Genomic DNA, 26,176 nt, shown 5'->3' with positions numbered 1-26,176 from the left:
CCGGCGGCCGTTGCCGCGAGATGGCGGCCGCGTTCCGGTTCCGGTCGGTTGCCCGGGAGACGCGGCTACACACAGGCGCGTCGGTCCCCAGCCGCGTCGCCGCGGCGGTCGCTCGGTCCGCGGGCTGCCTCCAGGGGAGAGCGGGCTGCGGCGCCATGAGCCAGAGGCAGGTGCTGCAAGGTAGGCCCCGGGCGGGGAGGGGGCGCGGGGGGAGGGCCCGGGGCGGGGAGGGGGCGTCCGACGGGAGGAGGCGGGGCGGGGAGGGTTCAGGCGGGGCGGGGAGGGGGCGTCCGATGGGAGGAGGCGGGGCGGGGAGGGGGCGTCCGACGGGAGGAGGCGGGGCGGGGAGGGGCGCCCGGCGGGAGGGGGACGGTGGGGAGGGGCGCCCGGCGGGAGGGGGACGGCGGGGAGGGGAGGGGGCGCCCGAAAGGAGGGCCCGGGGCGGGGAGGGGCGCCCGGCGGGCGGGGTGGGCGCTCCTGGCGGGAGGGGGCGGGGCGGGGCGCGCAGACTGGAGGGGGCGCCCGGCGGGAGGGGCCGGGCGGGAGTGGGGAGGGGGCGCGGCGGGAGCGGGCGGCGTGGGGCGGGGAGGGGCGCGCGCTGGAGGGGCGGGCCGGACGCCCCGCCGCGTCTGCCCGCGCAGTGTTCGAGCAGTACCAGAAAGCGCGGACCCAGTTCGTGCAGATGGTGGCGGAGCTGGCAACCAGACCCCAAAACATCGAGACGCTGCAGAACGCGGGTGAGCTGGAGCCCCGAGCCCCGCGCGCCCCTCGTCTCCCCTCGCCCCTGGTCGACCCCCGCCTCTCATTCCTGACGACTCATCATTCCCCGCCCGGCACTCCCGGCCCCCCTCGCCACCCCTCGCCCCGCACTCCCGGTCCGCGGTGTCGCCCCCCTCCCCGCACCCCTGACCTCTCGTCCCCCCAGCCGCGCACCACCGGTCCCCGGTGTCGCCCCGGCACCCGCCGCCTGGGCGGCGCGGTGGGATGCGGCGGGGTGGGCAGGACGCTCCTCTAGCCCACCCTAAGGCCGCGGGAGCTCGGAGTCTTCTCCGTGGGTCTTCCGGACGCGGAGAGGGGTCCCCACGCCCGACTTTCCTCCTCACTGCAGCCAGCCCGTGCCGGGTGGAAAGCCGAGGCCGTGGGAACTGCTGGAAGCCCCTGTCCGTGACCGCGGGCCGGGGGGCGGGGTCCTGCCACTTGCCTTTGGTGGGCGCAGAGGGATTCCTGGGGCGGGCACGGTGGGAGGGCAGGGCGAGCCTTTTGGGGGCCCCGAGGCCGGTGGGGAGCAGGCTGTGGGAGAGCCTGGGGGCACTGACGCCCCTGCGCCGCTGGGCGCGCCGTTGGCTCTCAGCGGCGGGGAGAGACCGTGGGTCCCGGCCGCATCCCCCTTTCGTCACCACCCTGCCCTGAGGAAGCTTCCCCTTGGCGGACGCGAGCCTCAAAACGCGCTCTACTGAGCCGAGTTCAGAGATCACTAAGCTCCGGACTCACTGCCTGGGCGAGAAGGTCCAGCCGCAGAGTTTAGCCTGGGTTTCTTGGAGGGAAATCGCCACATTTGTATAATTTCTTTCATAACTGGGGTTTTGGGATTTATGTGGTGCCTGTTTATGTTTGGGGGATGTTCTATTTAGGATGGAGGAAGTGCATTGATAATATGGAAATTTTATTTTGAGAAAATTGTAGATTTACACGCAGTTTTAAGGAGGGAGACAGAGAGATCCTGTATGCCCGTTATTTAGTTGCCATATTACGGTCAGGATATTGACCTTGAAAGTTATCCAGTATTCTATTCAGATTGACCCTTTTTAACCACACGCTCATCCCTCTGGGCTCTACCCCCCATCACACTCTGTACTTGATTTCTAAAACGTTGTAGGTTTCATGTGGGTTAATTTTCTTTGTTCTCTGTGTGTATTTAATTTGTACTGACTTATTTAAATATATAAGAGCATTATTTGAATTATTACTTAAGTGAAAATATTTTTAAAGATTTTTTCCTTCTTACCCAGTGGTCTTTGTGAATGGACACTTATTTATTAACAAAAATTTAATTTCTGGACATGTTTACACTTAAATCATGTTTTTTAAAAAAGCCAATAACTACAGGGGAAGATAATTGATGTTATTTAAAAATCTAGCCCAAAGATCTAGTATAGATAAAATTTAAGATATAAATGTACAGTGTAAAAATATATTATGGAATATTATCAATCTGTACTGTCAGTCTGAGAGCTCACCAGAATATAAGTGATTTAGCTAGGACATTCTTAAATAGCCAGCTACTTCCACCTCTAGTCTGGCCTATAAAGAAAAGGAATAGAAAAGGAATAGGGCTTAATGTTTTAAAATTATCTGCTACTGACTAATATCTTGAAGACATGCAAAGATTTTCCTTTTTCAAAAATGAGGAATTTATTTTAACATTTCATGTTATCTAGATTGAATTTGAGTGTTCCTTTTGTAATTTTAAGTAGAGATAATGAATATTAATATACTTATTATTTTAATTAAAAAGCAATCTGTAATGTTTGCTATGAAAACTTCTTGTAATTAACTTAACCATTCAAATAGCTTGTTGTTTAAAAAATAAAAATCACCATTGCTTTAAAAATGTTTTCAAATGAACCACAATGTATGTGTATTATATGTTTTGATCAAAATTTTTTCAGTCAGATACCTTCATTTTGTTAGCATAAGATATCTGTATATTTTAGTGTAATTTTTTTTCATTTTCACTTAATTTTCTTTAGAAAAGTTATTCAACTGTGTATTAAATATTTTTATTTTGCAGTCTTATTATCTTGTCCAGGATATATAATTGACTAATGCTATGTGCTTATTTTTGTTTTTTATTTATTTATTTATTTATTTATTTATTTATTTTTTAGAAGACTTATTTTTTATTTCTTTCCCCTTCCCCCGCCCCAGTCGTCTGCTCTCTCTGTCCATTCACTGTGTGTTCTTCTGTGTCCACTTGTATACTTATCAGGTGGCACTGGGAATCTGTGTCTCTTTTTGTTGTGTCAGCTCTCCGTGTGTTCAGCGCCACTCCTGGGTGGGCTGCGTTTTTCGCGCTGGGCAGCTCTCCTTGTGGGGTGCTCTCCTTGTGTGTGGGGCACCCCTACATGGGGGGCACCTCTGTGTGGCATGACATTCCTTGTGCGTGGCAGCACAGTGTGTGGGCCATCTCACCACATGGGCCCGGAGGCCCTGGGTACCGAATCCTGGACCTCCTGTAGGGGAGGTGGATGCTCTACCAGTTGAGCCACATCCACTTCCCTTATTTTTATTTTTGGCCTGTTTTTCACAAACGTCTAATAATTTGATGTAGGCTATTCTGATTTTGAATATCTTCTGAGTATATAAATTTATTGATTAAAGGTACCAATTTTCTTGATTGGATTAACTAGCCTTCAATGTTAAAGTCCATCTTAATTATGAAGGAGAAACATGAAAATACCAAATATTCTGTCAGTGGTTCTTAGACTTTGTGATTTCAAAAACTAATTCTATTTCCCATTTCCCTCTGCTACTGAAAAAGTTCCAAATATTTATTTACCCACTAAGAACATTAATGAAAAAGTTACCCCCATTTACGCTCACCATCATTTCATAAAGTGTAAAAAAAAAAAAAAAAAAAAAGACATGTTCTTAGATTAAGTTACAGGCCAGACCCAGAAAGGACAGTTTGTGTTCAAATGACAAATATTTATTTTTTAATATATTATGCATATATGCATCTGTACATATATGTACTAATTTTTCCTGCTTTGTGTTTGATTAGCAATTTGATTTTGTTGTATAAAAACTTGAAATGTGCATGTTCTTTGACTCAACAATTCCATTTCTATAAATTTGTTCTACAGAAGTACTTGGAACAAGTGCCCAAAGACATAACCATTTATTTATTCAACAAATAATTTTTAATTATTATATTAATTGTTAATTTACTGTCTCACCCATTAGAGTGTAAGCTGTCTGAGATCAGGGATTTTGATCTGTTTAGGTCACTGATCTCTCCCAAATGCCTATACCAATGGCTAGCACAATTACTTGTTGACTAGATGAATGAAATTATTAGTGTGTTAGAAACTGCATGCTGTGAGCAAAATACAGCAGGTTAAGGAGGATTACAAGTTGTAGGGGAAGGGGAGAAGTTATAATTTAGAGTAGAATGCTAAGGATAAGGCTCGCAGGGAGGGCTGAGGGAGGTGAGGAAGTCCCACTGCGGATATGCTGGTGGAGGAGTGGAGAGTTGAGGAGGAGCGGGAAGCAGCGAGTAGCAGGGCTGGCCAGAGCGAGCAGGGGCACAGTTAGTAGCTGAGCTAAGTGGGATTGAGTCTGAGATACCAACATGCTTTACTCCTTACTGTGACCTCTCTGGGGAATTTTGTTTCTCTTGCCTTTTCCCCACCAGTAAACTGTGCAAATACAATGTGTCACGGATCCCAGATAGAGTGAAAAGCATTTTCTGCATCGGCATCATGATCAAACCAACAGTACACTTGTTAAAATTTTAAAAATCCATTCTATGTGAAACGGTGAAAATACTAACGGTGAAAATACTCAGTGGAGTTTTATTTCATTTTTAAACTTTCTGATGTGTGTCATTCCATTTTTGATGTGATAAGAGAATTTGCCTTATTAAGCAATTACCAAAACAAGCTTAAAGTGCTGGGAAATCTCTTCCTCAGAGTATTTGGACAAGGATGAGGCTGTTGATTTCTTTCTAATCAAGATTGTTACTAGAAAGGACTGTACACAATGCATTTACAACCTTGAGCTATTTTTTTTTCCCTTTTAAGAGGAGGTTTTATTCCTTCCAAATCAAAAGATTAAAAAAGTTTGTTTGCTATAGAGATCTCTTATGTATCCTCATTCCTGGAACCCTTCCACCATTGCTATCTAAAAATAAATGTTGTTGCATCCCTGTAATGTTAGAGATAATCCATTGTTACTGCCAGCAGTTGTCAAATTTCAACACTTGGAGGTGTTTTGTGCCTTTGGGACCCCAGGCCCTACGCTGGTTCAGAGAGGCCTTCTAAAATGAGCGAATAAAAGCTCCAAGGAAAGGATTCTTGAGCTGCCTAGCTACAGAAAGCAATTATGCTATTTTTAGCTAATTATATAAGGAAAGTGGGGATAAAGTTTAAAATAATACTCTGTAAATGTTTTACATCTAATCCATAGTAAAACAGTAAAACGTAGCAAATTAGTAGTAGTTATGCAGATTTTCAGAAGAGTAGGAATAGAGAAATTTGCATAACCCTTTAAATATATATTTGTCTGACACTAACTTGCAGATTGAAGCAATATAATAGGTTCAGGATTCAAGAAAAGTAATATCTTTTTTTGACGTAAAATCATTTTGATTTTAAATGATGTATGTCAAGAGTGGAGTGAAACTCCTCGTGTCTAGCACCCTAATATGCTATGAGAAGGAAAAACCCCAAATAAGCATAATAATATATTTAAAACATATCCTGGTGTGTACCATGATTCTCTTACAAAAACTGCTCTTCCAAAGGATTTTGAAACTGAAAATTAGCAGAGCAACTTTCCCAAAACTTGACAAATCATGCTCTTTAAATTTGACATATTATGTCAATATAAAATAAATTGTGAATTTAAAAGATAATTAACACAAAGCACCGATTGTTTTGTTGTAAATAGGAATAGAGAGGTTTGTTATGTATGTTTAAGTGGAAAATATGTCAGGGAACTCTATAAAGTTCTGAATTTGTATGCATCTAAAAATATATTTTAAAGACAAAGATTATTCAGAATTTTATTCTGTGCCCCTAACCATTTTACTACCTGGACATACATTTGTTCTGTTATTATTGCTGTGCATGCTGTTATAGGTACATAAATAGAAAATTATAGAGCGAGAGCTGAAACTCCTGAGACGACATCATTGCATAACTGGACATTAAAAAAAAAAAAACTGGCTCAAGCGGGTGGGTGCCAACTTCCTCCATGGCAGGTCCCGGGTTCCGTTCCAGTGTCTCCTAGAAACAAAAAACAAGCAAACAAACGGACTAACCGCCTGGGGAGCCGACGTGGCTCCGTGGTTGAGCGCCGGCTTCCACTTGTGGAGTCCTGGGGCCCATCCCTGGTCCCAGTACCTCGTATATGTGCACAGAAGCAACCCAGCTGTGGAGGAGCCTGTGAGAGGGCAGGGCTTAGGAAGGGCAAATGGTGTGCGTTCCATTTGAGTGTTACAGATGTGCTGTTTTTGAAGAGTTACTTCTGTTTAAGTAGTTCATAATTCCACTTCACATTTGAGTGCAGTTTCAGGGCCTTTTGCACATCTGCCCGGAACCTTCTCAGCCACTTCTTTGCCTGACTAATTTCTACTTATTCTTTATGGCTCTGTGGAGATGTTGGTTGCTTAGGGAAATCCTCCCTGTGCCCTCACAGTTTGGGGCTTTCCTTGCCTCTGGTCTGTGTTTCTCACAGCCCTTTCCTCAATTCTAAGTAATGGTTTAGTTTCTACTTCCCACCCCTAAAAAACTGTAAATTACATGCCTAGCATAATGCTTAGCATCTAATAGATGTGCAAATGCTTAAATGGAATGAAGGAAGGAGTAACTGTTTTTAGAAGGTTTTCACAGATTCTTGTAGCAGCTCAGGTGGGTAGAGTACTCTTCCTCCGGATAGGTTCCTCGGTCCAAAGGGGACACCACAGAGTGAGCGAAGGCCCCACTCTGACCAGAACCCAAGGTTCTTACGGGCTGCCTGGTCTTGTGCTCCTTCTATTCTGCCTTGTAGAGTAGGTGTGGGCCACCATTGCTGGATGGTTCTAGGAGTTCCTAATGACCCGGCTGTTAGCTGCTGAAACAAGCCTTTGGGCTCCAGGGGCTGGCATATCCCTGTGGAACCCGGGGGCTTCTGAGGTCTCCTCCGGGGCCGTTGAGGGGGTTTGAGGAGGCAGGTGCTGGGGACTGACTTGAATGGACAACGAGCTGGTGGTTGGAAGGAGTGGGAGAAGCAGTTTGGCCTTGAGCTGGTCTCAGCTCCAGAGGGCCTTTAGGCTTCCTCTGGCTTCTTGGAAGAGTCTTCTCAAACCAGGAGTTCTTTGAGAGCACCCAGGGCAAGTCTCTAATGCCTTGGAAGCTCAGAACCCATTTGGTGACTCCCTGGCCACCCCCCTGGGCAGGTGCGCTCACGCGGGCAGGGCGCAGGAAGGCAGGGGCCCTGGGTGTTTGCTGGTTGAGGAGGTGAGGGTGTACGCAGCGCTTCTTCCCATTGCTGTTTATTTAATCCTGTCCTGTGTGAAGGGCTTTTCTTCCAGGTTCTTGGGGAGCAGAACTGTGGGGCTCCATTGGATTGGATTTCTCCAATCCCAGGAGAAATCCAGGCTACATTTTGGCCTTGTCTCGTAGGGGGCGAGAGCCCCCACCTCAGCACAAATCAGACTAAACCGGTTTTCAGAAGGAAATCCTGGTTTTGGCGTATATGCCATGTTTGCCGTTGTTTAAGTGTGGCTCTATTGAACAGTTTACTCCAGCTCTGTTAAAATCAGTGATACTTGTGTATGTGTCTTTAAAGGAAATGACCTCTCTCAACTTTCCTATGCATTCTCTGTCCCTATATCAAGTTAGAAGCACTATTAAATTATGTGCGTAAAGTAGATTACTTTAGTTTTTTCATAGAAATGTCTGTGTAGAATTAATTTAATAATATGCACCCCCTCTTTTAAACAAATGAGTGTTTATTTAAAAAAATAAAGCTGTTTCTCCATAATGTCTTTAAATGTATCATTGAAGACATTGTTTATTTTGTTCAAAGTTCTCCACATAAAGGTATATACTTTCATTCAACAAGTATTTATTAACTACTTTGTGTCAAGCTAGGTGCAGGGTATGAAATTTTAGGAAAAGCTTTGTTCCTGCTTCCTTTTATTTCACAGTGCTTTCCTATTTTCTTCTGCTGCCAGGAAACTCAATGCTCCATTCAGAGCTCATTTGCCACTGTCCTCACCCTCGGTGTCTGTCTGTATTATCGGTGCCTCCCGTGCTACATTATCTTTGTCTTTGCGTACATATCTTTTAGAGTAAACTCACTCTGATTCTTTTTGAGAAAGTGGAGTATGAATATAAAAAAACGTAATTCCACCTGAAGATAGATGTTGGGGTTGATTGCCTGGCAAATGCTTCCTCTTAGGAGGGTATCCAGGAGCCCTCTTGGAGCAGATAATCCTGTTAGTACTGCCTGGTGCGCTGTGCGTTTCTGGCCTCGAGGCGTCCCGTCTCCGGGCAGTGAGCTAGAAAAGGGAAAGCATGCTAGCCAGAGAAGACGCTGTGAATTCAGATGTGCCGCTTCCAAGAGGACCCTCATCACGAGGGAGCGGTATCTCAGCGGGGTAATTTCAGGTGAGGGGCCAGTCTGAGTTACGCACCTGAGGTCTGTAAGCTTTAGGAAAGTGCGCTGATAGGCGGTGACATACACACCTCATGCACCTAAAAAGAACCATGAGCATGTGGATGTATCCTTTTTATTTTTAACTAAAAGTTATCTGAAGAACGAGAAACTTGGGCACAAGTATTCACAATTTGCCCATTCATCGTGTAACAAATACTGTGTCTCACTGCCAGATGTTGCCTAGACGCTGATCAGGCGAAAATCGAAGGTGCTGTCTCTGCCGTTATTTGCTCATGGTGAGATGTATAAACAGATTAAAGACTGCTTGGTCAGGGCCTGATGTCTGGGCACTTGGGGCATGTTGGAAGGGTGGCTTACACGGAAGCCTTCTGGGGAGAGGTATCATGTGGCTGAGTTTCCTAGGAGCTGGCCAGATGTGCGCGAAGGCATAAAGGCAAGAGGAAGGGGGTCCTGGGTGGGAAGGGAAAATGCGCAGGTGCGGCTGGAGCTGGGCGGTCGTGGCAGGAGGCAACCAGGCCTCACGTGGAGGGCCTCGGGTGACAGCGCTCTCCCGAAAGTGATGGGAGGCCCGTGGGCTTTACAGGAGAGGGCGGCTGGGCCCTGCTTTGTCTGTTGGAGAGGCGGTTTTCAGCCGACTGGAGGGGGGTTCAGGCCAGGTGAGAGCCGTTAAAGGGACAAGTCCCTGCGACTTAGGGACTCGGTGGACGTGGCAGCCACACCCGGGGAGACCGGGTGTCATCTTGAGCTCACACTGCCCGCCACGCCTGTGACTGTCGCCTCCAGTGGTTGCTGTGTCGAACCAAACCCCGGTCACTCTTCCCCGCCATGGCCAGACGGTCTCCGTGCGAGACCTGAACAGAGTGAGAATGTAGAGCAGAAAAGTGCTGGCACGTGCAGCTTGCACTGTGCTCTGGAGAAAACGAGTGGGACTTAGATGTGTTGAACCACGTGGGGAAACAGAAAATGGACTTGGACATAGACGGCTTTCAAGTGCGCATGTACGTTCCACGTACCCACACCTTTCTTTCCAGCCAAGGCCTGCCTCCTGAGCTCAGCCCCTGGTGTGGAAAATGCTCCCTGGAGTTGTTGGCTCTCAGCTTTCCCAGGCAGAAGCGTGAGCCCACCGTCACCCTCCTCTTTCTGTACCCTTCTATGGCTCTCTGCTGTGGCCACTTTTTTGGGAAAAGATTTATTTATTTTCCCCCCTTCCCCTCCTCCCACCCTGCTGTTTTTGCTGTCTGTGGTGTTTCTGTTCTCTTTTTCTCTCCTCTAGGATTCACCAGAATTCGATCCTGGAGACTCGTGATGTGGAGAGGGGCTCCCTGTCAGCTGCGCCACCTCAGTCCCGGGTCTCTGCTGTGCTTCACCTTGACTCTCCCCTTGTCTCTCTTTTGCTGCATCATCTTCTCGCTGTGTGACTCACTTGCATGGGGCGCTGGCTCACCGAGCAGGCACTCGTGCGGGCACTGGCTTGCCACATGGGCACGCTTTCTCTCCTTTTTACCAGGAGGCCCCAGGGATTGAACCCAGGTCCTCCCATATGGTAGGCAAAAGCCCTATCACTTGAGCCACTTGCACTTCCCTCACTCCCTGCTTTTTGGGATTCATTCTGACCTTTTTGCTAAATACATACAAGGTTGTTTGTGGGTTATAAGGGATATAATACTTAAAAATTATAATAGGCTTTATAATTATGAAAGTGAAAAAGTATCTCATGGGAAACAAGGCAAATAGATATGCAATACCAATATTTTTGACTTCTTAATCAAATGCAGGAATTGTGGCCAGGGGTATATAATAGAAGTGGAAGAAACCAAGTCAAAGGCTGAAAATTTTTATTATTAAAAAAACAAGGGGGAAGCTGATGTGGCTCAAGTGAAAAGGCCTCTGCCTACCATCATGGAGGACCAGGGTTCGATCCCTGGGTCCTCCTGGTGAAAAAGAAGAGAGCGCGTGCTTGCATGGCGAGCCGAGTCCGCGTGCGGTGAGCCGAGTGCCCACACAAGTGCCTGAGTGGTGAGTGAGTGCCCACGTGAGTGCCCGCATGGTGAGCCGGTGCCCGCGTGGTGATCCAAGCGCCCACCGGGCAAGCCAAGTGCCTGCACGGTGAGCCAGTGCCCGCACAAGACACAGCAAGAGGGGGACGGAGGGGAAAGTCAAGGTGAAGCAAAGCAGAGACCTGGAATGCGGTGGCACAATTGGCAGGAACCTCTCTCCACATCAGAGGTCTCCAGGATTGAATCCCAGTGAATCCTAGAGGAGATGGATGAAAAGAGAAGACAAAAAGAGAAATAAATACTGAAGGTAACACAGCAAATGGACACAGACAGCAAAAACAGCAGGGTGGGAAAGGGGGAGGGGAAGAAAAATAAATAAATCAATCTTTAAAAAAAAATGCAAAGGGGGCACACTTAAATATTTCAAAAAAACCCAAAAAAGACCAGTGAAGGAAAATGAATGTGGTGAAATTCTTTGGTAAAAATAGTCGTGTAAATGCAATAACATTATGGAAATAAAGTTGCTTGCAGAGAGGTTAATAGGTGTAATTATTATTATTATTATTTAAAGATTTGTTTATTTCTCTCCCCTTACCACCCACTCCCTTCCCCAGTTGTCTGTTCTCTGTCTGTTTGCTGCATCTTCTTTATCTGCTTCTGTTGTTGTCAGTGGCACGGGAATCTGTGTTTCTTTTTGTTGCGTCATCTTGTTGTGTCAGCTCTCCATGTGTGCCGCACCACTCCTGGGCAGGCTGCACTTTCTTTCCTGCTGGGCGGCTCTCCTTACGGGGCACACACCTTGCACGTGGGGCTCCCCCATGTGGGGGACACCCCTGCGTGGCACGGCACTCCTTGTGCGCATCAGCACTGCGCATGGGCCAGCTCCACATGGGTCGAGGAGGCCCAGGGTTTGAACCACGGACCTCCCATTTGGTAGATGGACGCCCTAACCACTGGGCCAAGTCCGCTCCCCGGTGTAATTAGAATTACAGTGTGATTGGAGAGTAAGTGGTGCTTAGAGCAGTAAAACGATGTGGGTGTTGGTCTCTGGACCTGAGACCACAGACGTTGGAATGAATGTTAACTGTAGGTTCAGAATTGGGCTAGGTAATTTGAGGAATAGAAAAAAGGTATAAAACATAAGCTCTGTTCTGGAGATATTTGTTCTTTTACTGAAAATCAGCATGCTGTGGCTCGGCTAGCTGTGGCGCTCTGCACTGCCTCAGGTGTGCATTTGCATCGCGGTCTGTGGGAAGGGCATCGTCTGGATTTGTGCAGTGCACAGCCTCTCCAGCTGTACCTGGTAGCCCTGGGAGTTCTTCAAAGATTTCATTTTCTTTTTTTTTTTTTAGGATGTATTTTATTTATTTATCCACCCCCACCCTCATTGTTTGCACTTGCTGTCTGCTCTCTGTGTCTGTCGGTTGTGGGCTCTCTCTGTCTGCTCGTCTTCTTTTTAGGAGGCACCGGGAACTGAACCTGGCACCTCTCACTTGGGAGAGAGGCACTCAACCACTTGAGCCACCTCTGCGCCCTGCTTTGTTGTCTCTCTCCTTGTGTGTCCTTGTAGTGTCTCTTGTTGCATTGTCTTGCTGTGCCAGCCTGTCGTGTCAGCTCTCTGTCTTGCTCATCATCTCCAGGAGGCACCAGGAACTGAACCCGGGACCTCCCATGTGGGAGGTGGAAGCTCTGTCACTTGAGCCACATCTGCTTCCTGAAGACTTCATTTTCGTTATTCACTTCTCTAAGAATAAATGGTGGAAGTCATAAAGCTCCTCAGTGACTTCCCATTCCACTTAGTAGTTTGCCCTCCAGTCACATCTGGCTGGACTCTACCCAGCCTCTGCAGTTACCCTGCCGCCCTCCTCTCCCGCTTCGTGCCTGAGACCTGGTGAATTTATTGGTTTCTTGAGCAGAATAGATTGTGACAGCCGGAAACTTGCAAGTACGGTGACTGCTCCCCCGAGGGTCTCCCCGTCCTCCTCTCTCTTAGCCTCCCCCTTCGCCACTCCTGTTCCGCATCTTCCTCTCTGGCCTCGGCTCCTGCGTGGGCCTCCTGTCGCCCACCTCGTCCCTCCCACCCTTTCTGGTGTCCGCAGCGCTAACGCTCACCCGCACTGCCGGTGGGACCTTTGTGACTGTGGTCTCCATGTCTTAGCCTTCTTCCTCCACCCTTTCCCTCTCCACCTCCCCTGTGTCCCAGCAGGCGAAGGCCCGCAGGCCCGAGAGCCCTCAGCTGCCCCCGTGGACGCCCCCTCCCCGACTGCCCTCCGCCGGCCCTCCCCGGCCCACCCTGGGGAGGCCCTGTGCGGTTCTAGAGCAACCCCTGCTTACCCAGAGGACACGCGCCGCGGGGTTACCCCGCAGCTCCCCATGACTTCCTGGAGGCCAAGGGCAGCTGTCTTTTCAACCCCTTGTACCTTCCTCCCAGCTAGTTCTTGAATTAACGGTGAATGAATGATTCAGTTCATAGTAATCCTAAAACATATATTAGAAGTCACTTCATTTTAAAGTAAAAAAAAAAACAAAACACCAAAGAAGGTAAAAGGGTAACCATGGCAACCAGATAGCTTTACCCAAAGTTCCAGTTTGCAGATACTTGTTTTTAAAGGAACAGAGTTGAGATGGTAAATCTCTCTCTAAAGCGCCACAGGTAGAGTTCATACGTATATACATTATATATGTGTGATAACGAGAATCAATATTTTTTTTTGTTATTGGAAATGTTTCACATTTCTTCCCTGATGGTTTATATATGCTGTTGGCATACAAAAAGTAATTTGTTCTCCATTGTGTTATAAGGAATTAGAGGAAAGAGTTGAGATTGTTTGGAGGGTATTTTATAATCCCCTCCACTAGCTGGTTAATTCCGTAGAGTAGGAGCTGCCGTCATCCATCTAGGTCCCTGCTGGTCATTGGGAAGCCCTGCTCCGGTTCTGGAAGGAGTGATTGCAGGCTGGGCCGGTGAGGAGGCTTCTTTGCATCCTAGGGGTTAGAAGCAGTGTCTCCAGTATGGCCCTGGAGCACGAGAAATAGAGAAGCACTCAGAGCTCTAAGTTGCCAGGCTGGGAGACTAAAGAGTTATCCTAGAAGTTAGATTTCAGAGGTATTTTCATACCTATCACCAGCTTTCATGGAGTAGACAGTGTTAACTGTTTTATAGCTATTAGGGTACAATATGTGCATTAGTACTTTAAATATTGGATTTAATATCGGCTGGTACATATTGAGTTCTTCCATGGAGGCCTTGGTGAGGCCATTAGCTCCTCCCTAGAGGCCTTGTTGATCAGATTTTCCAGCATCTATCCAGACTGCTGTAATTTATAGACTCTAAGTTTATGAACTCTAAACTTCCGTGCATCACTCGCCATGGATTTCTAACGGACAGACAGGTAAGGAAAAAGTTTTCTTTTTATGTCTTACATATGCTTTTCCTTTCCTTTCCTTCTCCTTCCCCCCCCCCCCCCCCAACGCTCCTTGCAGTTCCTTTTGCAATTTTCTCTGTCCTTCTAAGATAAACCTTTAGTTAGCATAAGAGAGTCCAGGCTTAAGCTGTGAGGTCACACCGCCCCATCGAGAGACGCCCAGGACTTATGAAAATGAAGCGCTCAGTGGTGATGCCAGGGCTGGACATTTGGGGCAGTAGGTAGGAGAATTTATTTTCTTCTCCAATAAAAAATGACCTTATTCAAACAAAGGTGTTGTACATGGAGACTTTAGTTTTTACCTTTCTAGCTTAGAGAGCTTTCAGTAGTTGACGTTCTCATCGTGCCACCGTCTGAACCAAGGAGCGCAGGAAGAGGGCAGAGCAGGACCACCCGCGGAGAAGGGGCACACATACACACCCCGGAGAGAGGACAGTTCTTTTGAGTCTAGGGACAGTGAAATGCCTTTCGGGGGGGGGGGGTCTAAAATATTTGTTAAAATTGCTAACTGAAATTTTCAAAATGGGGAGATTTGTGGTAGATTAGCTAAATAATGCATCTAATAATAAACATGATTAAGTTAAATGTTATAGACCCAGATAAACTCATATTTCTTCAGATTCTTAACATAAAAGTTCAAAGTTCTTGAGATTTCTTTTTTTTTTTTTAAAGATTTATTTAATTTCACCCCCTCCCCTGATTGTCTGTTCTCTGTATCTATTTGCTACGTTTTGTTTCTTTGCCCGCTTCTGTTGTCGTCAGCGGCACGGGAAGAGTGGGCGGTGCCATTCCTGGGCAGGCTGCTCTTTCTTTCGTGCTGGGCGGCTCTCCTTACGGGGCGCACTCCTTGTGCGTGGGGCTCCCCTACGCGGGGGACGCCCCTGCGTGGCATCAGCACTGTGTATGGGCCAGCTCCACACGGGTCAAGGAGGCCCCGGGGTTTGAACCGCGGACCTCCCATGTGGTAGACGGACGCCCTAACCACTGGGCCAAGCCCGTTTCCCGAGATTTATTTCAACATGTCTTGGCTGAGTAACACAGTGTGGATTGATTTCCCAATTGTGTTTCAAAATCCAATAAGCTGGGGAGTGGATGTGACTCAAGCGGTTGAGCTCCTGCCTCTACATAGGCGGTCCTGGGCTCAGTTTCCCATGCCTCCTGAGAAAACAACAACAACAAAAAACCACAAAAATAGGAGCAACAAGCAAAACAAACAAAAAAACCAACTCAGGGAAGCCAGTGTGGCTCAGTGGTTGAGTGCTGGCTTCTCCAAAAAAAACACAACAAAGCCAAGAAGCTACCACCATCACGTCACATAAATTTATCCAGTGAGAGAAAAGGTATTCCTTCAATCATCAGGAAAAAGCAACTAATGTGAAACATAATTTGATTCTTTTTAAACTATTCTGAACATATTTATATTCATATTTTTGACCTCATTAATGCATTTATTGTGACATTTTAAATATGTTAACAAATTTAGCTTTTCTCTTTTAGAGTAATGGCTATTATTTTGTTTAAAATGGTACGTATTCATTCTCAAAAACATCAAATAATAGACTACAGAGACGAGATCAGCAAATTGTTTTAGACTCAGCTTTGCAGAAATAACCCGTAGGACATTTGGCAGCTGTTATTTTCATACCCTATTCTGTGCTTTAAACTTCTTATGAGATATTTCAGAATTTCTCTATAAAAAGTGCAGCAGAAACGTAAGTGGCTGTGCCGACCACAGGCGCACCACAGGCACACTTAGGTGGGTCTCCCGCGCCGTTGCCAGGCACATGGCGCAGCCCCCAGCCCCAGGGCTCAGAGCTGCAGCGTGGCCTCGGATCAGGCATCAGACCAAGGTGACTTGGAGCCCTGATGGGGCGGAGGGGCCACGCCCGGGGCCCCTTGGTGGCTCTGTTCATTTGATCTTGTTTTGGTCTCACCCTAAATATTATTAGAAATGTTTTCTATTTTAAACGTTTCTGTATGTGTCATTATAAAAGGCACTGTGCTTATGTATCACTGAGGTTTGTTTTTAAAGAAAAGATATAATAACGTCAAGTTGAACAGCCTGGTGTAAATCAAGTAACGTATAGAAGGTCAAGGGGCACTTAGTTACACTCTGAGTTCTCTCATGACCTTTCTCATAACTGTAGCCCAAGGCACCATGGTTTAAATAGAAATAGCAGTCACCTATCTTGCCAATTTTACAGTAAGTGAAAACCTGTACTATAGTTGGAATATCCAGTAAAATAACCAAAATGCAGTTATTATTTTTCTCCATGGTCCCATCTCCCCAGTGTTTCAATGCATATTATTTATTTAACAGTTATCAAGAAGGAATACCTGAATTTCTAACCTGGCTTTATCATTTTTCTGTGTGACAATTTACTCAACCTTTCTCAGCCTCAATTTCCTCATCTGTAGAATAGAGGTAAAAATAGGGCCTATTTCGGAGTTTTGTCAGGAAGGTTGAATGAATTAATATGGGGAAAAAAAGTCCCTGGAACAATGTTTGGCTTCTGAAAGGGTTTGACAAATCTACGGTGCTTTTTTGTGGTGTGGTGATGGTGCTGGCTTTACTGTGGAGTCACTCCTAGGGCACATGTTGTAAGAGCGCGGGATAAGATACCATCCTCCCCAGGCACAGTGCTGATGCGCGCAAGGAGTGCCCTGCCATGCAGGGGTGGCCCTGCGTAGGGGAGCCCCAAGCGCAAGGAGCGCGCCCGTGAGGAGAGCCGCCCAGCACGAAAGAAAGTGCAGCCTGCCCAGGAATGGCGCCGCACACACGGAAAGCAGACACAGCAAGATGACACAACAAAAAGAAACACAGATTCCCGTGCCGCTGACAACAACAGAAGTGGACAAAGAAGACACAGCAAATAGACACAGAACAGACATCCGGGGTGCGGGGGGGGAGGGGAGAGAAATAAATAAATAAATCTTTAAAAATAAAAGAGATACCGTCCTCCTCTCCGGGAATTTGTTTATTTGGAGATGTCAGACATCTGAATTTGCAGCCCTTGGTGAAGGGGAAGCCGCATCCCAGGGCCCTGCCCACCCCGCCCTCAGATAGACCCTACTGGAATTGCTGGATCCACTCTAAGTGCCACTGGGGCCAGAGGAAAGGCCCACAGAAGTCACTGGGAAGACATCACCGAGGAGCAAGGCCCCGACCCGAGCCTTGAGAGACTGGGTTCCGAGTGCCAGCCTTGTGCTCGGCCTCCTCCTGCAGGGCACGCTCCCGGCCGCCTGCCCAGCCCCTGCCCGTGGCCGGGCGCCCCGCGCTGGGCTGCTCCCCCCGCGAGATGACCCCAGCGGCCCATTTGGTTTTTTTTTTTCTTTAAAGCTTTTAAAATTTTTTAAAAAGAAAAGATTATTTATTTCTAGCCTGCCCCCCCTCCCGCCCTCATTGTCTGCTCTCTGTGTGTGCAGCGCCTCTCCTGGGCGGGCTGCGCTTTTTTTGTGTGGGGCGGGTCAGTGTGGGGCATGCTCTGTACACGTGGGGCTTCCCTACGGGGTGGGGGGGACACCCCTGCGTGGCAGGGCACTCCTTGCGTGCATCAGCACTGCGCATGGGCCAGCTCACCACACAGGTCAGGAGGCCCTGGGTTTGAACCCTGGACCTCCCACGTGGTAGGCGGACGCCCTACCTGTTGAGCCACGTCTGCCTCCCCCATTCGTTTTTGACCTTTTTTTATTCTTTACTGACCTCTTCCCCTTAATTTTCTTTTTTGCATGTTCGCTGATGGGCACGTTTGCCTTTTAACTTGTGCGTTGCTGCGCCCCTCTCAGGCGTGATGGCCCTGCTGCGGCCGCTCCTTCTGGACGTGGTGCCCACAATCCAGCAGACCGCCGCGCTGGCCCTGGGGCGGCTGGCGAACTACAACGACGACCTGGCAGAGGCGGTGGTGAAGGGCGACATCCTCCCCCAGCTCGTTTACTCGCTGGCGGAGCAGAATGTAAGGCTTTCCAGACAACTGCCTATTGTTATTTATTGTAGATTTTTAAAAAATTGGCTAGTTTGGGTATAGTTGCAAGCTTGCAGTTTAGAATTATGAGTTGTTAGCACAGCCTTCACTTTCCTGAACTGTGTCTAGTAACATCTGTAGGGGCTGATGTGCAGCTTTCCCTGTTATTGTTAATATAAAGAGAAAACTTTTAAATTTTTGTGGGGAGTTACACAGAAATGAGAATTTCTGTGTTTCAGAATTTTAAACAAAGTGATAGCATCAGTCTTAGAACCAATAAAAAATTTGCTTTTAGCAATCCTTATATACACGCAAAATCTGCTTCATGGAAACAGCCCTGAAGGAATGGGGAGAGAAGCACCCAAAAGAAAGGGAGAATTGCAAAATGGTAGGCTTGATAAATCTTTTTTATTTTACCAAGTATGTAAGCAAATATGCCCCATTTAGGATCCTCTAAGAGGGTCCCGGTTATTCCGTCTGGCCTGGTGCCGCCTGTTTCTTATACCACCACCGTGGATGATCCACAACAGTAAGGACCTCCCAAAGGCCGGCCCTTGGCCGTGCATTCCACTCTGCTGGTTTGTTGTAACCTAGGGATCAGTTTTCCTTGATGTGTCTTTAGGAGTAAATTGCTATTTGGGTAATAAAAAGATAAACATTCCAATTAAAAATGGGCAAAGGGCTTGAAAATAGATATTCACCGAGGAAGATAGACAAATGCCCAAGACGCACATGGAAAGATGCTCAGTGTCATTAGTTATTAGGGAAATGCAAATCGGAGCCACAGCGAGGTACCACTCCACACCCAGCAGGATGGCCATAAACAAACGGGGACATGACAAGTGTCGACAAGGGTGGGGAGAAACTGGGGCCCTGATCGGTGCTGGTGGGGTTGTGAGAGGGCGTGGCCACTGCAGAAAACAGTTTGATGTTTCCTTAAAGTATAGCATACCACAGGGCCCAGACACTCCTCTCCTAGGTGTATACCCCCAAACCGAAAGCAGGGCTCAGACTCCTGCTCGTACCCCAGTGTTCATAGCAACATTATTCACAGGAGCCAAAAAGTGGGCACAGCCCACATGCCCACCAGCCCTGGAGTGGAGAAACTGATCTACCCCACCCTGCAGTGTTGCTCAGGCCTTAGCCGGGGTGAAGAACCGAGACAGACGTGCGGAGCAAGAAGCCAGGGGCCCAGAGGGAAAGACCAGTTTACAAATGTCATCCAAGATTTCTTTTTGGAATTCGTCAATAATATCAAACTACTACAAGCTACTTTAAAATTCTACCCTAATTTTTACAATAAAGTAGTAGGAATTTGTTTACTGATACATGAAATTGAACTTTATAGGGAATATTATAATACCTCCAGAACATTTAACCAACTGAAGAAAATACATCGAATCAAAATATCAGCACTAACATGGCATATTGCTTAAATTACCATCTCTAGAGATTCTTGAGGTATTTTTTGTGCTGAAAGGGAAGAGTCGGGGGCTGTGAAGGCTGAGCAGGCGCCGTGATGCTCGCCCGCGGCGAGTGGCGGGGAGCGTGTGCCAGCCCCTGCCTGCGCCCCTGGCTGCAGAGGGAGGGAGAAGCGGCTGGTCTCGCGCTCCAGTGTCAGTTTATCATTCTTAGTCTGAGAAAATGTGTAGGTAAAGAAAATGTTAAAAGCAGTATTTGAAATTTACATGGAGGCAAGTGATTTGCTTTTAACTATTTAAAAAGGTAAATGACAGAGCAGTTAATAACTCCTGTCCCATTGTTTAGCTAATTGATTTGCCAGGAAAAACTTAGAAATATGTCTTGGTTGTTTTGCCCTCGTGTTTACCTGACCACGGGTGAGCGGCGTGTGGCTGCTGCTCCAGGGTGACCCGCCGCCCCTAGGGGTGGGGGCCAGCAAGGGAAGGTTACGGTCAGTTTGGGGCTCGCCCTCCGAGGGACCCTCCCATGGGCCAGTGCAGACCGTGTCATCCTCTTGAATTTGTGGAAAGCCTAATGCCTGTATCTTGTTTTGTGCAATTTCCACACGAGTGAACCCTTTGAAATGTAACTTAAAACTCAGGTGGTGCCTGGTTTGGTTGTTGACCAGAAGCCCTGAGGGCACCTCGCGAGCAGCACGGTTTTGCAGCAGGTTTTCGCCGCTGCGCCTCGAGGGCCGCTGGGTTTGCGCCCTGACCTTGGGTCATGGCGGCTCACGGCGCCCCGCTCTCGTCTGCTCTCTCCCAGCGCTTCTACAAGAAGGCCGCGGCCTTCGTGCTGCGGGCCGTGGGCAAGCACTCGCCGCAGCTGGCGCAGGCCATCGTGGACTGCGGCGCCCTGGACACGCTGGTCATCTGCCTGGAGGACTTCGACCCCGGGGTCAAGGAGGCTGCGGCCTGGGCCCTCGGCTACATCGCTAGGCACAACGCAGGTCAGGGCAGGGCTGGGGGGCGTGCGCTGTCGGGTCAGTCGGTCTTGCTTGTGCGCAGACCACAGGTGGGGTTCAATGGTGATTTTTACACTAGGGGAGAGAAGTTTTGTATGATCACATATTTGCAAAAACACCCCACATTTCAGCCTTCATCTTACGTGGCAAAAGAGCACTGACGAGGGGAGGGGGATTCTCCACGTCCTTGGTAAATGGGCTCAGGTAACCAGGCGAACCCTCAGGGTTCTGGGCTCGCCCCACCCACGACGGGGGTCTGCCGACCCACAGCAGGTGCACAGGCGATGTGGGAACCTCAGGGCCGTGGTGATCTTCTGAACGTGTTTCTTTGTACTCAGCCCCTCTTGGGCAGTGGGGGAGGGGGTGCAAAGGAGGGCGCCTGCCCACGTCACGTGGCAGCCCAGCAGAGTCTTCCAGAGGGGCCTGGTCTCTGCGAGGGCTCTGTGGGCCCACCCACCCCCCAGGTGGAAAAAGCCACGTGGCGCAGAATTGCCCCTGCCACTTCCCAGCAGTCACTCTATAATATGACAAAAGAAAATACATTTTTAAAACAAACATAGGTAAAAGCGATCAGCTTGGCTGGTAATCAAAGAACTGCTTAGGAAGAGAGCAAGGAAAACACCTTGTCCCCCACATTCCGTTTGGGAAAGACGCCGCCGCAGCCTCAGGCAGGCCTGGGCTCCGAGGCCAGGCTCGGGGCGCTGTTGCAGTCTCGGGCCCGTCGGTTAATCTTCCGAAGCCTTAACTCCCGCGTCAGCGCACAGCGTGGGGAAGCGTAGCTGCTGGGAGCCCTGCCTGCGGCCTGTGCGCTAACCACTGGGGCCCTCCACCCGCCGCCCCGGCTGGGAGAGGACAGGGCGGCACTCGGGCTCGGGGGGCCGCTACGGCAGTGTGAGCGCGACCGAGCGATTAGAGGTCACGCTGTTCTCAGGCGCCCACTCGGGAAATTGTCCTGAGGGGAGAAGCCCGCAGGATGGGAGAGCTGTGTCAGGAAAACGTTACAGTGGTATTGTGTGTAATAGCAAACGCTTTAAATACTGGGCAGGGATCGAATGGGTAAATTATGGTAGATACTTTAATTTGTTGTTTAACAAAATTAAAACGTAATTCTGAATGCTGACATGGTAACCTGGAAGTGGTAATATTTAAAAAGGCAAAATTGCATATTATAATGATGCAAAAGTAAGTTTATATGTGGACATCAATACATGCTTGTATGGATTTTTTTTTTTTCACTTTACCAGAATTTTTGGTGTGTGCGTATGTAAAACAGCAGCTGCTGTTTCCTGGCCCGTCGCTGTGTGCCCAGGCAGGTGCCGTGGGCTTCAGGTGTGCTGGCCTTCTGGGCGGCACCTGCCGTTCTGGATGGCACCTGCGAGATCACAGAGGGAGGAGGAGGTCCCAGGGATGGTGCCTGTGGTTCCGTGAAGGGTGACCCAGAATGCGAGTGGACGTCTGGGACTCCAGAGCCCACGTAAACTTAGACGTATCAGAAAGCGTCACTCGATGTTCTGAAAGAGCACTGGAGGGAGAACTGAAAGCAGAAGCAGCGAGCTGCTCCCCAGGCCTGCCTTTATCAATAACTTAGTTCTTAAGGTGTTGGCACTAATAGAGATTAGAAAGAAATGAAAGAAGATAATCATCAGGGGAGAAGGGAAACTGTGGCCATGCTTAGAATGGCTCAGAATTAATATATTAGAATTATTTCCTTGGTATCAGGATTTTGGTTTTCCAACTTGATCAGGTGTACCTTAGGACTGTCTCTTGGTACTTTTTAAAAAAGATTTGTTTATTTATCTATTTCTCCCCACCCCCTCATTGTGTGCACTTGCTGTGTGCTTTGTCTTTAGGAGGCATCGGGAACTGAACCTGGGACCTCTGATGTGGGAGGGAGGTGCCTAATTGCTTGAACTACCTGCATTCCTTGCGTTGTTGTGTCTCTCATTATGTTTTTCTTCTTGTGTCTCTTGTGTCATCTTGCCAGGCCTGACCGTCACGCCTGTTCACTGTCTTCTTTGGGCGGCACTGGGAACTGAACCACAGACCTCCCATGTGGTAGGCGGGAGCTCAGTCGCCTGAGCCACATCCGCTTCCCTGTTGGTACTTATTGATTACGTTTTAAATCAGATGCAGGTTATGGGGAAATGACGTGAGTGTACCTAGTGAGTTGTTGCGTGTCAGGACTTTAAGGAAACAGACAGAACATGAGTGTGTCAGAGAAGGCGCAGAGGAGCGACAAGCACACCGGGAAGCTGCGTCTCTTTTTTGTTGCGCCATCACGCTGCGTCAGCTCTGCGTGTGTCACTCCTGGGCAGGCTGTGCTTTTTTCATGAGGGGCAGCTTTCCTTGTGAGGTGCACTCCTTGTGCATGGGGCTCCCCCACGCAGGAGCATCCTGGGTGGCATGGTACTCCTTGTGCGTCACAACTCTGCACCTGGGCCCGCTCATCACACTCCACACCTGCCTCTTGCTGAGTGCTGGCTTACGTGATTATTACGGCTCATTTATAGTTCTGTCTTGGGGGCACCGTTCCGCTCTCCTGCTGTAATCTGGCCCCACATGGAATTCCCTCCGTAGTTTGACCATTTCCCAGTCATTCGGCCCAGGGACCCAGAACCCCGAGAGGAGATGACCACTTCATTCTCTCAGAAGGAAAGGAATTTGTTAGCCAGCAAGTGAGCGAAGAAGTCAGCATTCACGCCCATATCAGGGAGAGGAGGATTTACTTCCCGTAACCTGATTTTTTTCTCAGTGATTTCTTGTAAGTAGGATACATTGAGATGAGTGGAAAGACATTCGACGTTTTCCCCTTACCTATTACTATTAGTGATAAAATGGTTGATTAGATCTTTAAAAAGTATGAACTTTAGAGAGAGATGCAAAAGAAATAAAGCCTACTTTTAAGTGGAAGAGAAGGAAAAAGTTTTGTGTCTTGGAAACAAAAACAAAACAGACATCACTAAACAGAAGAGAGAAACCAATGGACATTATCTGATTTTTCCTTATTTGAAAAACACAATTCCTAGAAGTTACTTCTATGTGTCGATTTCAAAGCCGTTTTCAGAGAACCGAAGGGGAACAGGGTTGACAGCCAGAAACGGCTCCCGCCCAGCTCTGCTAGGGTTTGTGTCATTGAATTCTAGGATTGAGCTGCCAGTTATTGAGTATATATACTATTTACCTCTTAGTTCGATGACGGATAAGTGCCTTCTTTAAACCTTTTTCCTGCTGCTTCGTGAAGACTGAGGCAGAGTTCTCGGACGGGCTGTCTCCCTTGTGCTGCCCGGCCGCTCTCTCCCACGCTGCGGGGTTATCCTAGCGGATGCTTAGCCACCCAGTGAATGGTGATGCGCTCACAAGTCCCAAGGGTGCTGTGCTTTTGGACCTAAAGGGGTGGTGAGAAGGGTGCCAGGCGAGGGGCTGGGGGAAGGAGACCCCAGGCCGGGGGTTCCCTGCGTGGCCGGGAGGCGGCGTTCCGGGCCCAGGCAGGCTGCCCTGGGCTGGCAGCACCTGCCCCTCGCCTGCCGCTGAGTGGACAGGCGCTGAGGGGAGCCCGACGGAGCCCTTGGGACGCGGCTCGGGCAGGGGCAGGTGGGAGAGCGTGGAAGGACACGGGGAGCCCGGCAGGTTTCGGGGGAATGTGCTTCCACGGCTGGGCTCAAGAGCATTTCCTTGAGGAGCTAGAAACTGCTGTCTCTTCGTAAGTCTGGCAAAGAGGAGCACTAAAACTCATGAACGCTGCTGCGGTCTTCGCCATTCTCAATGAGGCAACGAAGTGGAGCGGAGAAAGGATGTCCTCTGCTCAGCCAGCCGAGGTGGCATTGCTGGGTGGCCACTCCCAGCTCTCAGAGCTCCTTCCTTGCCGCAGCGTGGAGGAGGGAGGCACGTGGGAGCCCCGCGCTCTCCCTCTGCAGCCCCTGTACTCGTGACAGGCCTGTGGGTAGCTGCTGTGAACCCCACGGCGGGGCCCACAGGTGTGGGTGTGCTTTCTCCTGCAGAGATTCGGGCCCTTCCCTTCCAGCTCAGAAAACTTCCCTTCCAGCTCAGGAGGCGCTGGGAACAGGTATTCCTGCAGCCGGAGGCGGGCAGTGCTTGGTGTGGGTGGAAGCGGGCAGGCTGCTGACGTGGCCGCCGCCAGCGCAGAGGCTCACGCCCCTTCGAAACAAAGAAGATCCGCGAGGCAGGGATCAGGACCGAACAGCCGCCTGATGCCTTCTCTCTCATGGAGAATAATGAAGTGATAAAAGGAGGAAGTAATTTGAAAATGCGGAATTTTTGTAGATATTCTTTTCATGCCACCCCTATACAAATACCAACAGCTACGTGGTGTGGGACAGAGTTAGGAAGAAGTAGTGGACTTTTTTTTTTTATCCCCCCCCTGCCTTGAAGCTTGCTAGCAGTCTGCTCTCTCTGTCCATTCGCTGCACTCTCTTCTGGGTTTTTACTTGTCTCCCCTTTTTTTGTTGTTGCGTCAGCTTGCTGAGTCGGCTCTGGCGCTCGTGGGCCGGGTGGCGCTCTGCGGCGTGTGGGCAAGCTGCCTTCACAAGGAGGCGCCGGGACGCGAACCCAGGGCCTCCCATACGGTGGACGGGAGCGCAGCTGACGGAGCCACAGCCGCTTCCCAGTAGCTGACTTTTTAAAACCAAAATCTTAGTGATAAGATATCTAAGTGATATCTGAGGAAAGAGCTAGGGACTTCTTGGAGTGGGAATGGTCCAGGAGAAGGGGATGAGGGCTGGTAAATCAGCATTATTATACTTTTTATTTAATTCATCTTTTTTGGCACACAGTCCATATTCCCCAAACACACTCTTCCCCTCCTCATGCTCCCATACCCTGGTGACCTCTGTTCTACTTTCTACCCGTGAACTTGCTATTTCTAGCCATCTTTTAAAAGTGGCATCATACAGTGTTTGTCCTTGTGGGCCTGGCTGTTTTGCTAAGTGTGCTTTCGAGGGTCTTCCAGGTTCCAGGTTTCAGAGCTTCATTCTTTCTTATGGCCACATAATCCATTGTTGTTGTTTTTTTTAAAAATATTTATTTATTTCCCCCCCCGCCCCCCGTCTCCTCCCTTGTGTCCATTTGCTGTGTGTCCTTCTGTGTCCGCTTGCATTCTCGGCAGCACGGGGAATCTGTGTCTCTTTTTGTTGCATTATCTTGCTGTGTCAGCTCTCCGTGTTTGCGGCGCCACTCCTGGGCAGGCTGCGTGGGGCGGCTCTCTTTGAGGGGTGCACTCCTTGTGTGTGGGGCTGCTCTATGCAGGGGGCACCCCTGCGTGGTATGACACTCCTTGTGCATGGCAGCACTGTGCGTGGGCCAGCTCGCCACACGGGCCAGAAGGCGCTGGGCTTGAACCCTGGACCTCCCATGTGGTAGGCAGATGCTCTATCAGTTGAGCCACATCTGCTTCCCCTGTTGAGTTCTATGGATCATATTTTGTTTATCCATTCTTCTTTTGATGGACACATGGATTGTTTCTGCCTTCCAGCTATTGCGCATAATGCTGCTACAAAAGACTGAGGTACAAGTAGCTGCTTAAGACCCTGTGTGCGTTTTCTTTGGGTGTGTGCCTCGGAGTGGACTTGCTGGGTCATATGGTAGCTCTAAAGTTGACCTTCTGAGGAGCCTCCATATTGCTTTCCACAGCGGCTGCACATTTTACTTTCCCACCAACAGTGCACTCGAGTTCCAGGTTCTCTGTAAACATTATTTTAAAAGCCTCTTTACCGAAGCTTGTAGATAATAATGCTGATTTCTATAACATCTTTTTCTTCCTTATTTTTCTCTTTTTATCTCCTTTTATCTGGGAGGAGCTGAGTAACATGTAAACTTAGGGGCAACTGACATGTCTGGGATTCTTCATATTACATGTCGTGCCTGCTGTGGTTCTAATGCTTGTTTCCACAAATACCTTTCTCTTTATTAAGGTGTTGGTGAAAAAGGATAACGAAGGGAAATTAAGTGATCTCTTCTATGTTC

The 26,176-nt window shown here is 48.8% G+C and overlaps 1 protein-coding gene across 2 annotated transcripts in view; it reads left to right on the top strand.

Annotated features, from left to right (window-relative positions):
• The window catches only part of SPAG6 (sperm associated antigen 6), a 62,992-nt gene continuing 36,816 nt past the window's right edge, over positions 1 to 26,176 (top strand). The window contains exons 1-4 of one of the 2 annotated variants that reach the window (XM_058297858.1): positions 1 to 180; positions 642 to 737; positions 17,597 to 17,763; positions 19,999 to 20,182. In XM_058297858.1, the coding sequence (XP_058153841.1) occupies positions 21 to 180; positions 642 to 737; positions 17,597 to 17,763; positions 19,999 to 20,182 (607 nt within the window). In that variant the 5' untranslated portion in view covers positions 1 to 20. The remainder of the gene's footprint in view (positions 181 to 641; positions 738 to 17,596; positions 17,764 to 19,998; positions 20,183 to 26,176) is intronic. The other variant, XM_071215496.1, reaches the window with a different exon arrangement.

The sequence above is a fragment of the Dasypus novemcinctus genome, chromosome 5, assembly GCF_030445035.2.
Source record: "Dasypus novemcinctus isolate mDasNov1 chromosome 5, mDasNov1.1.hap2, whole genome shotgun sequence".
Taxonomy (NCBI): Eukaryota; Metazoa; Chordata; class Mammalia; order Cingulata; family Dasypodidae; genus Dasypus; species Dasypus novemcinctus.
This window is presented reverse-complemented; position numbering and strand designations above follow the sequence as displayed.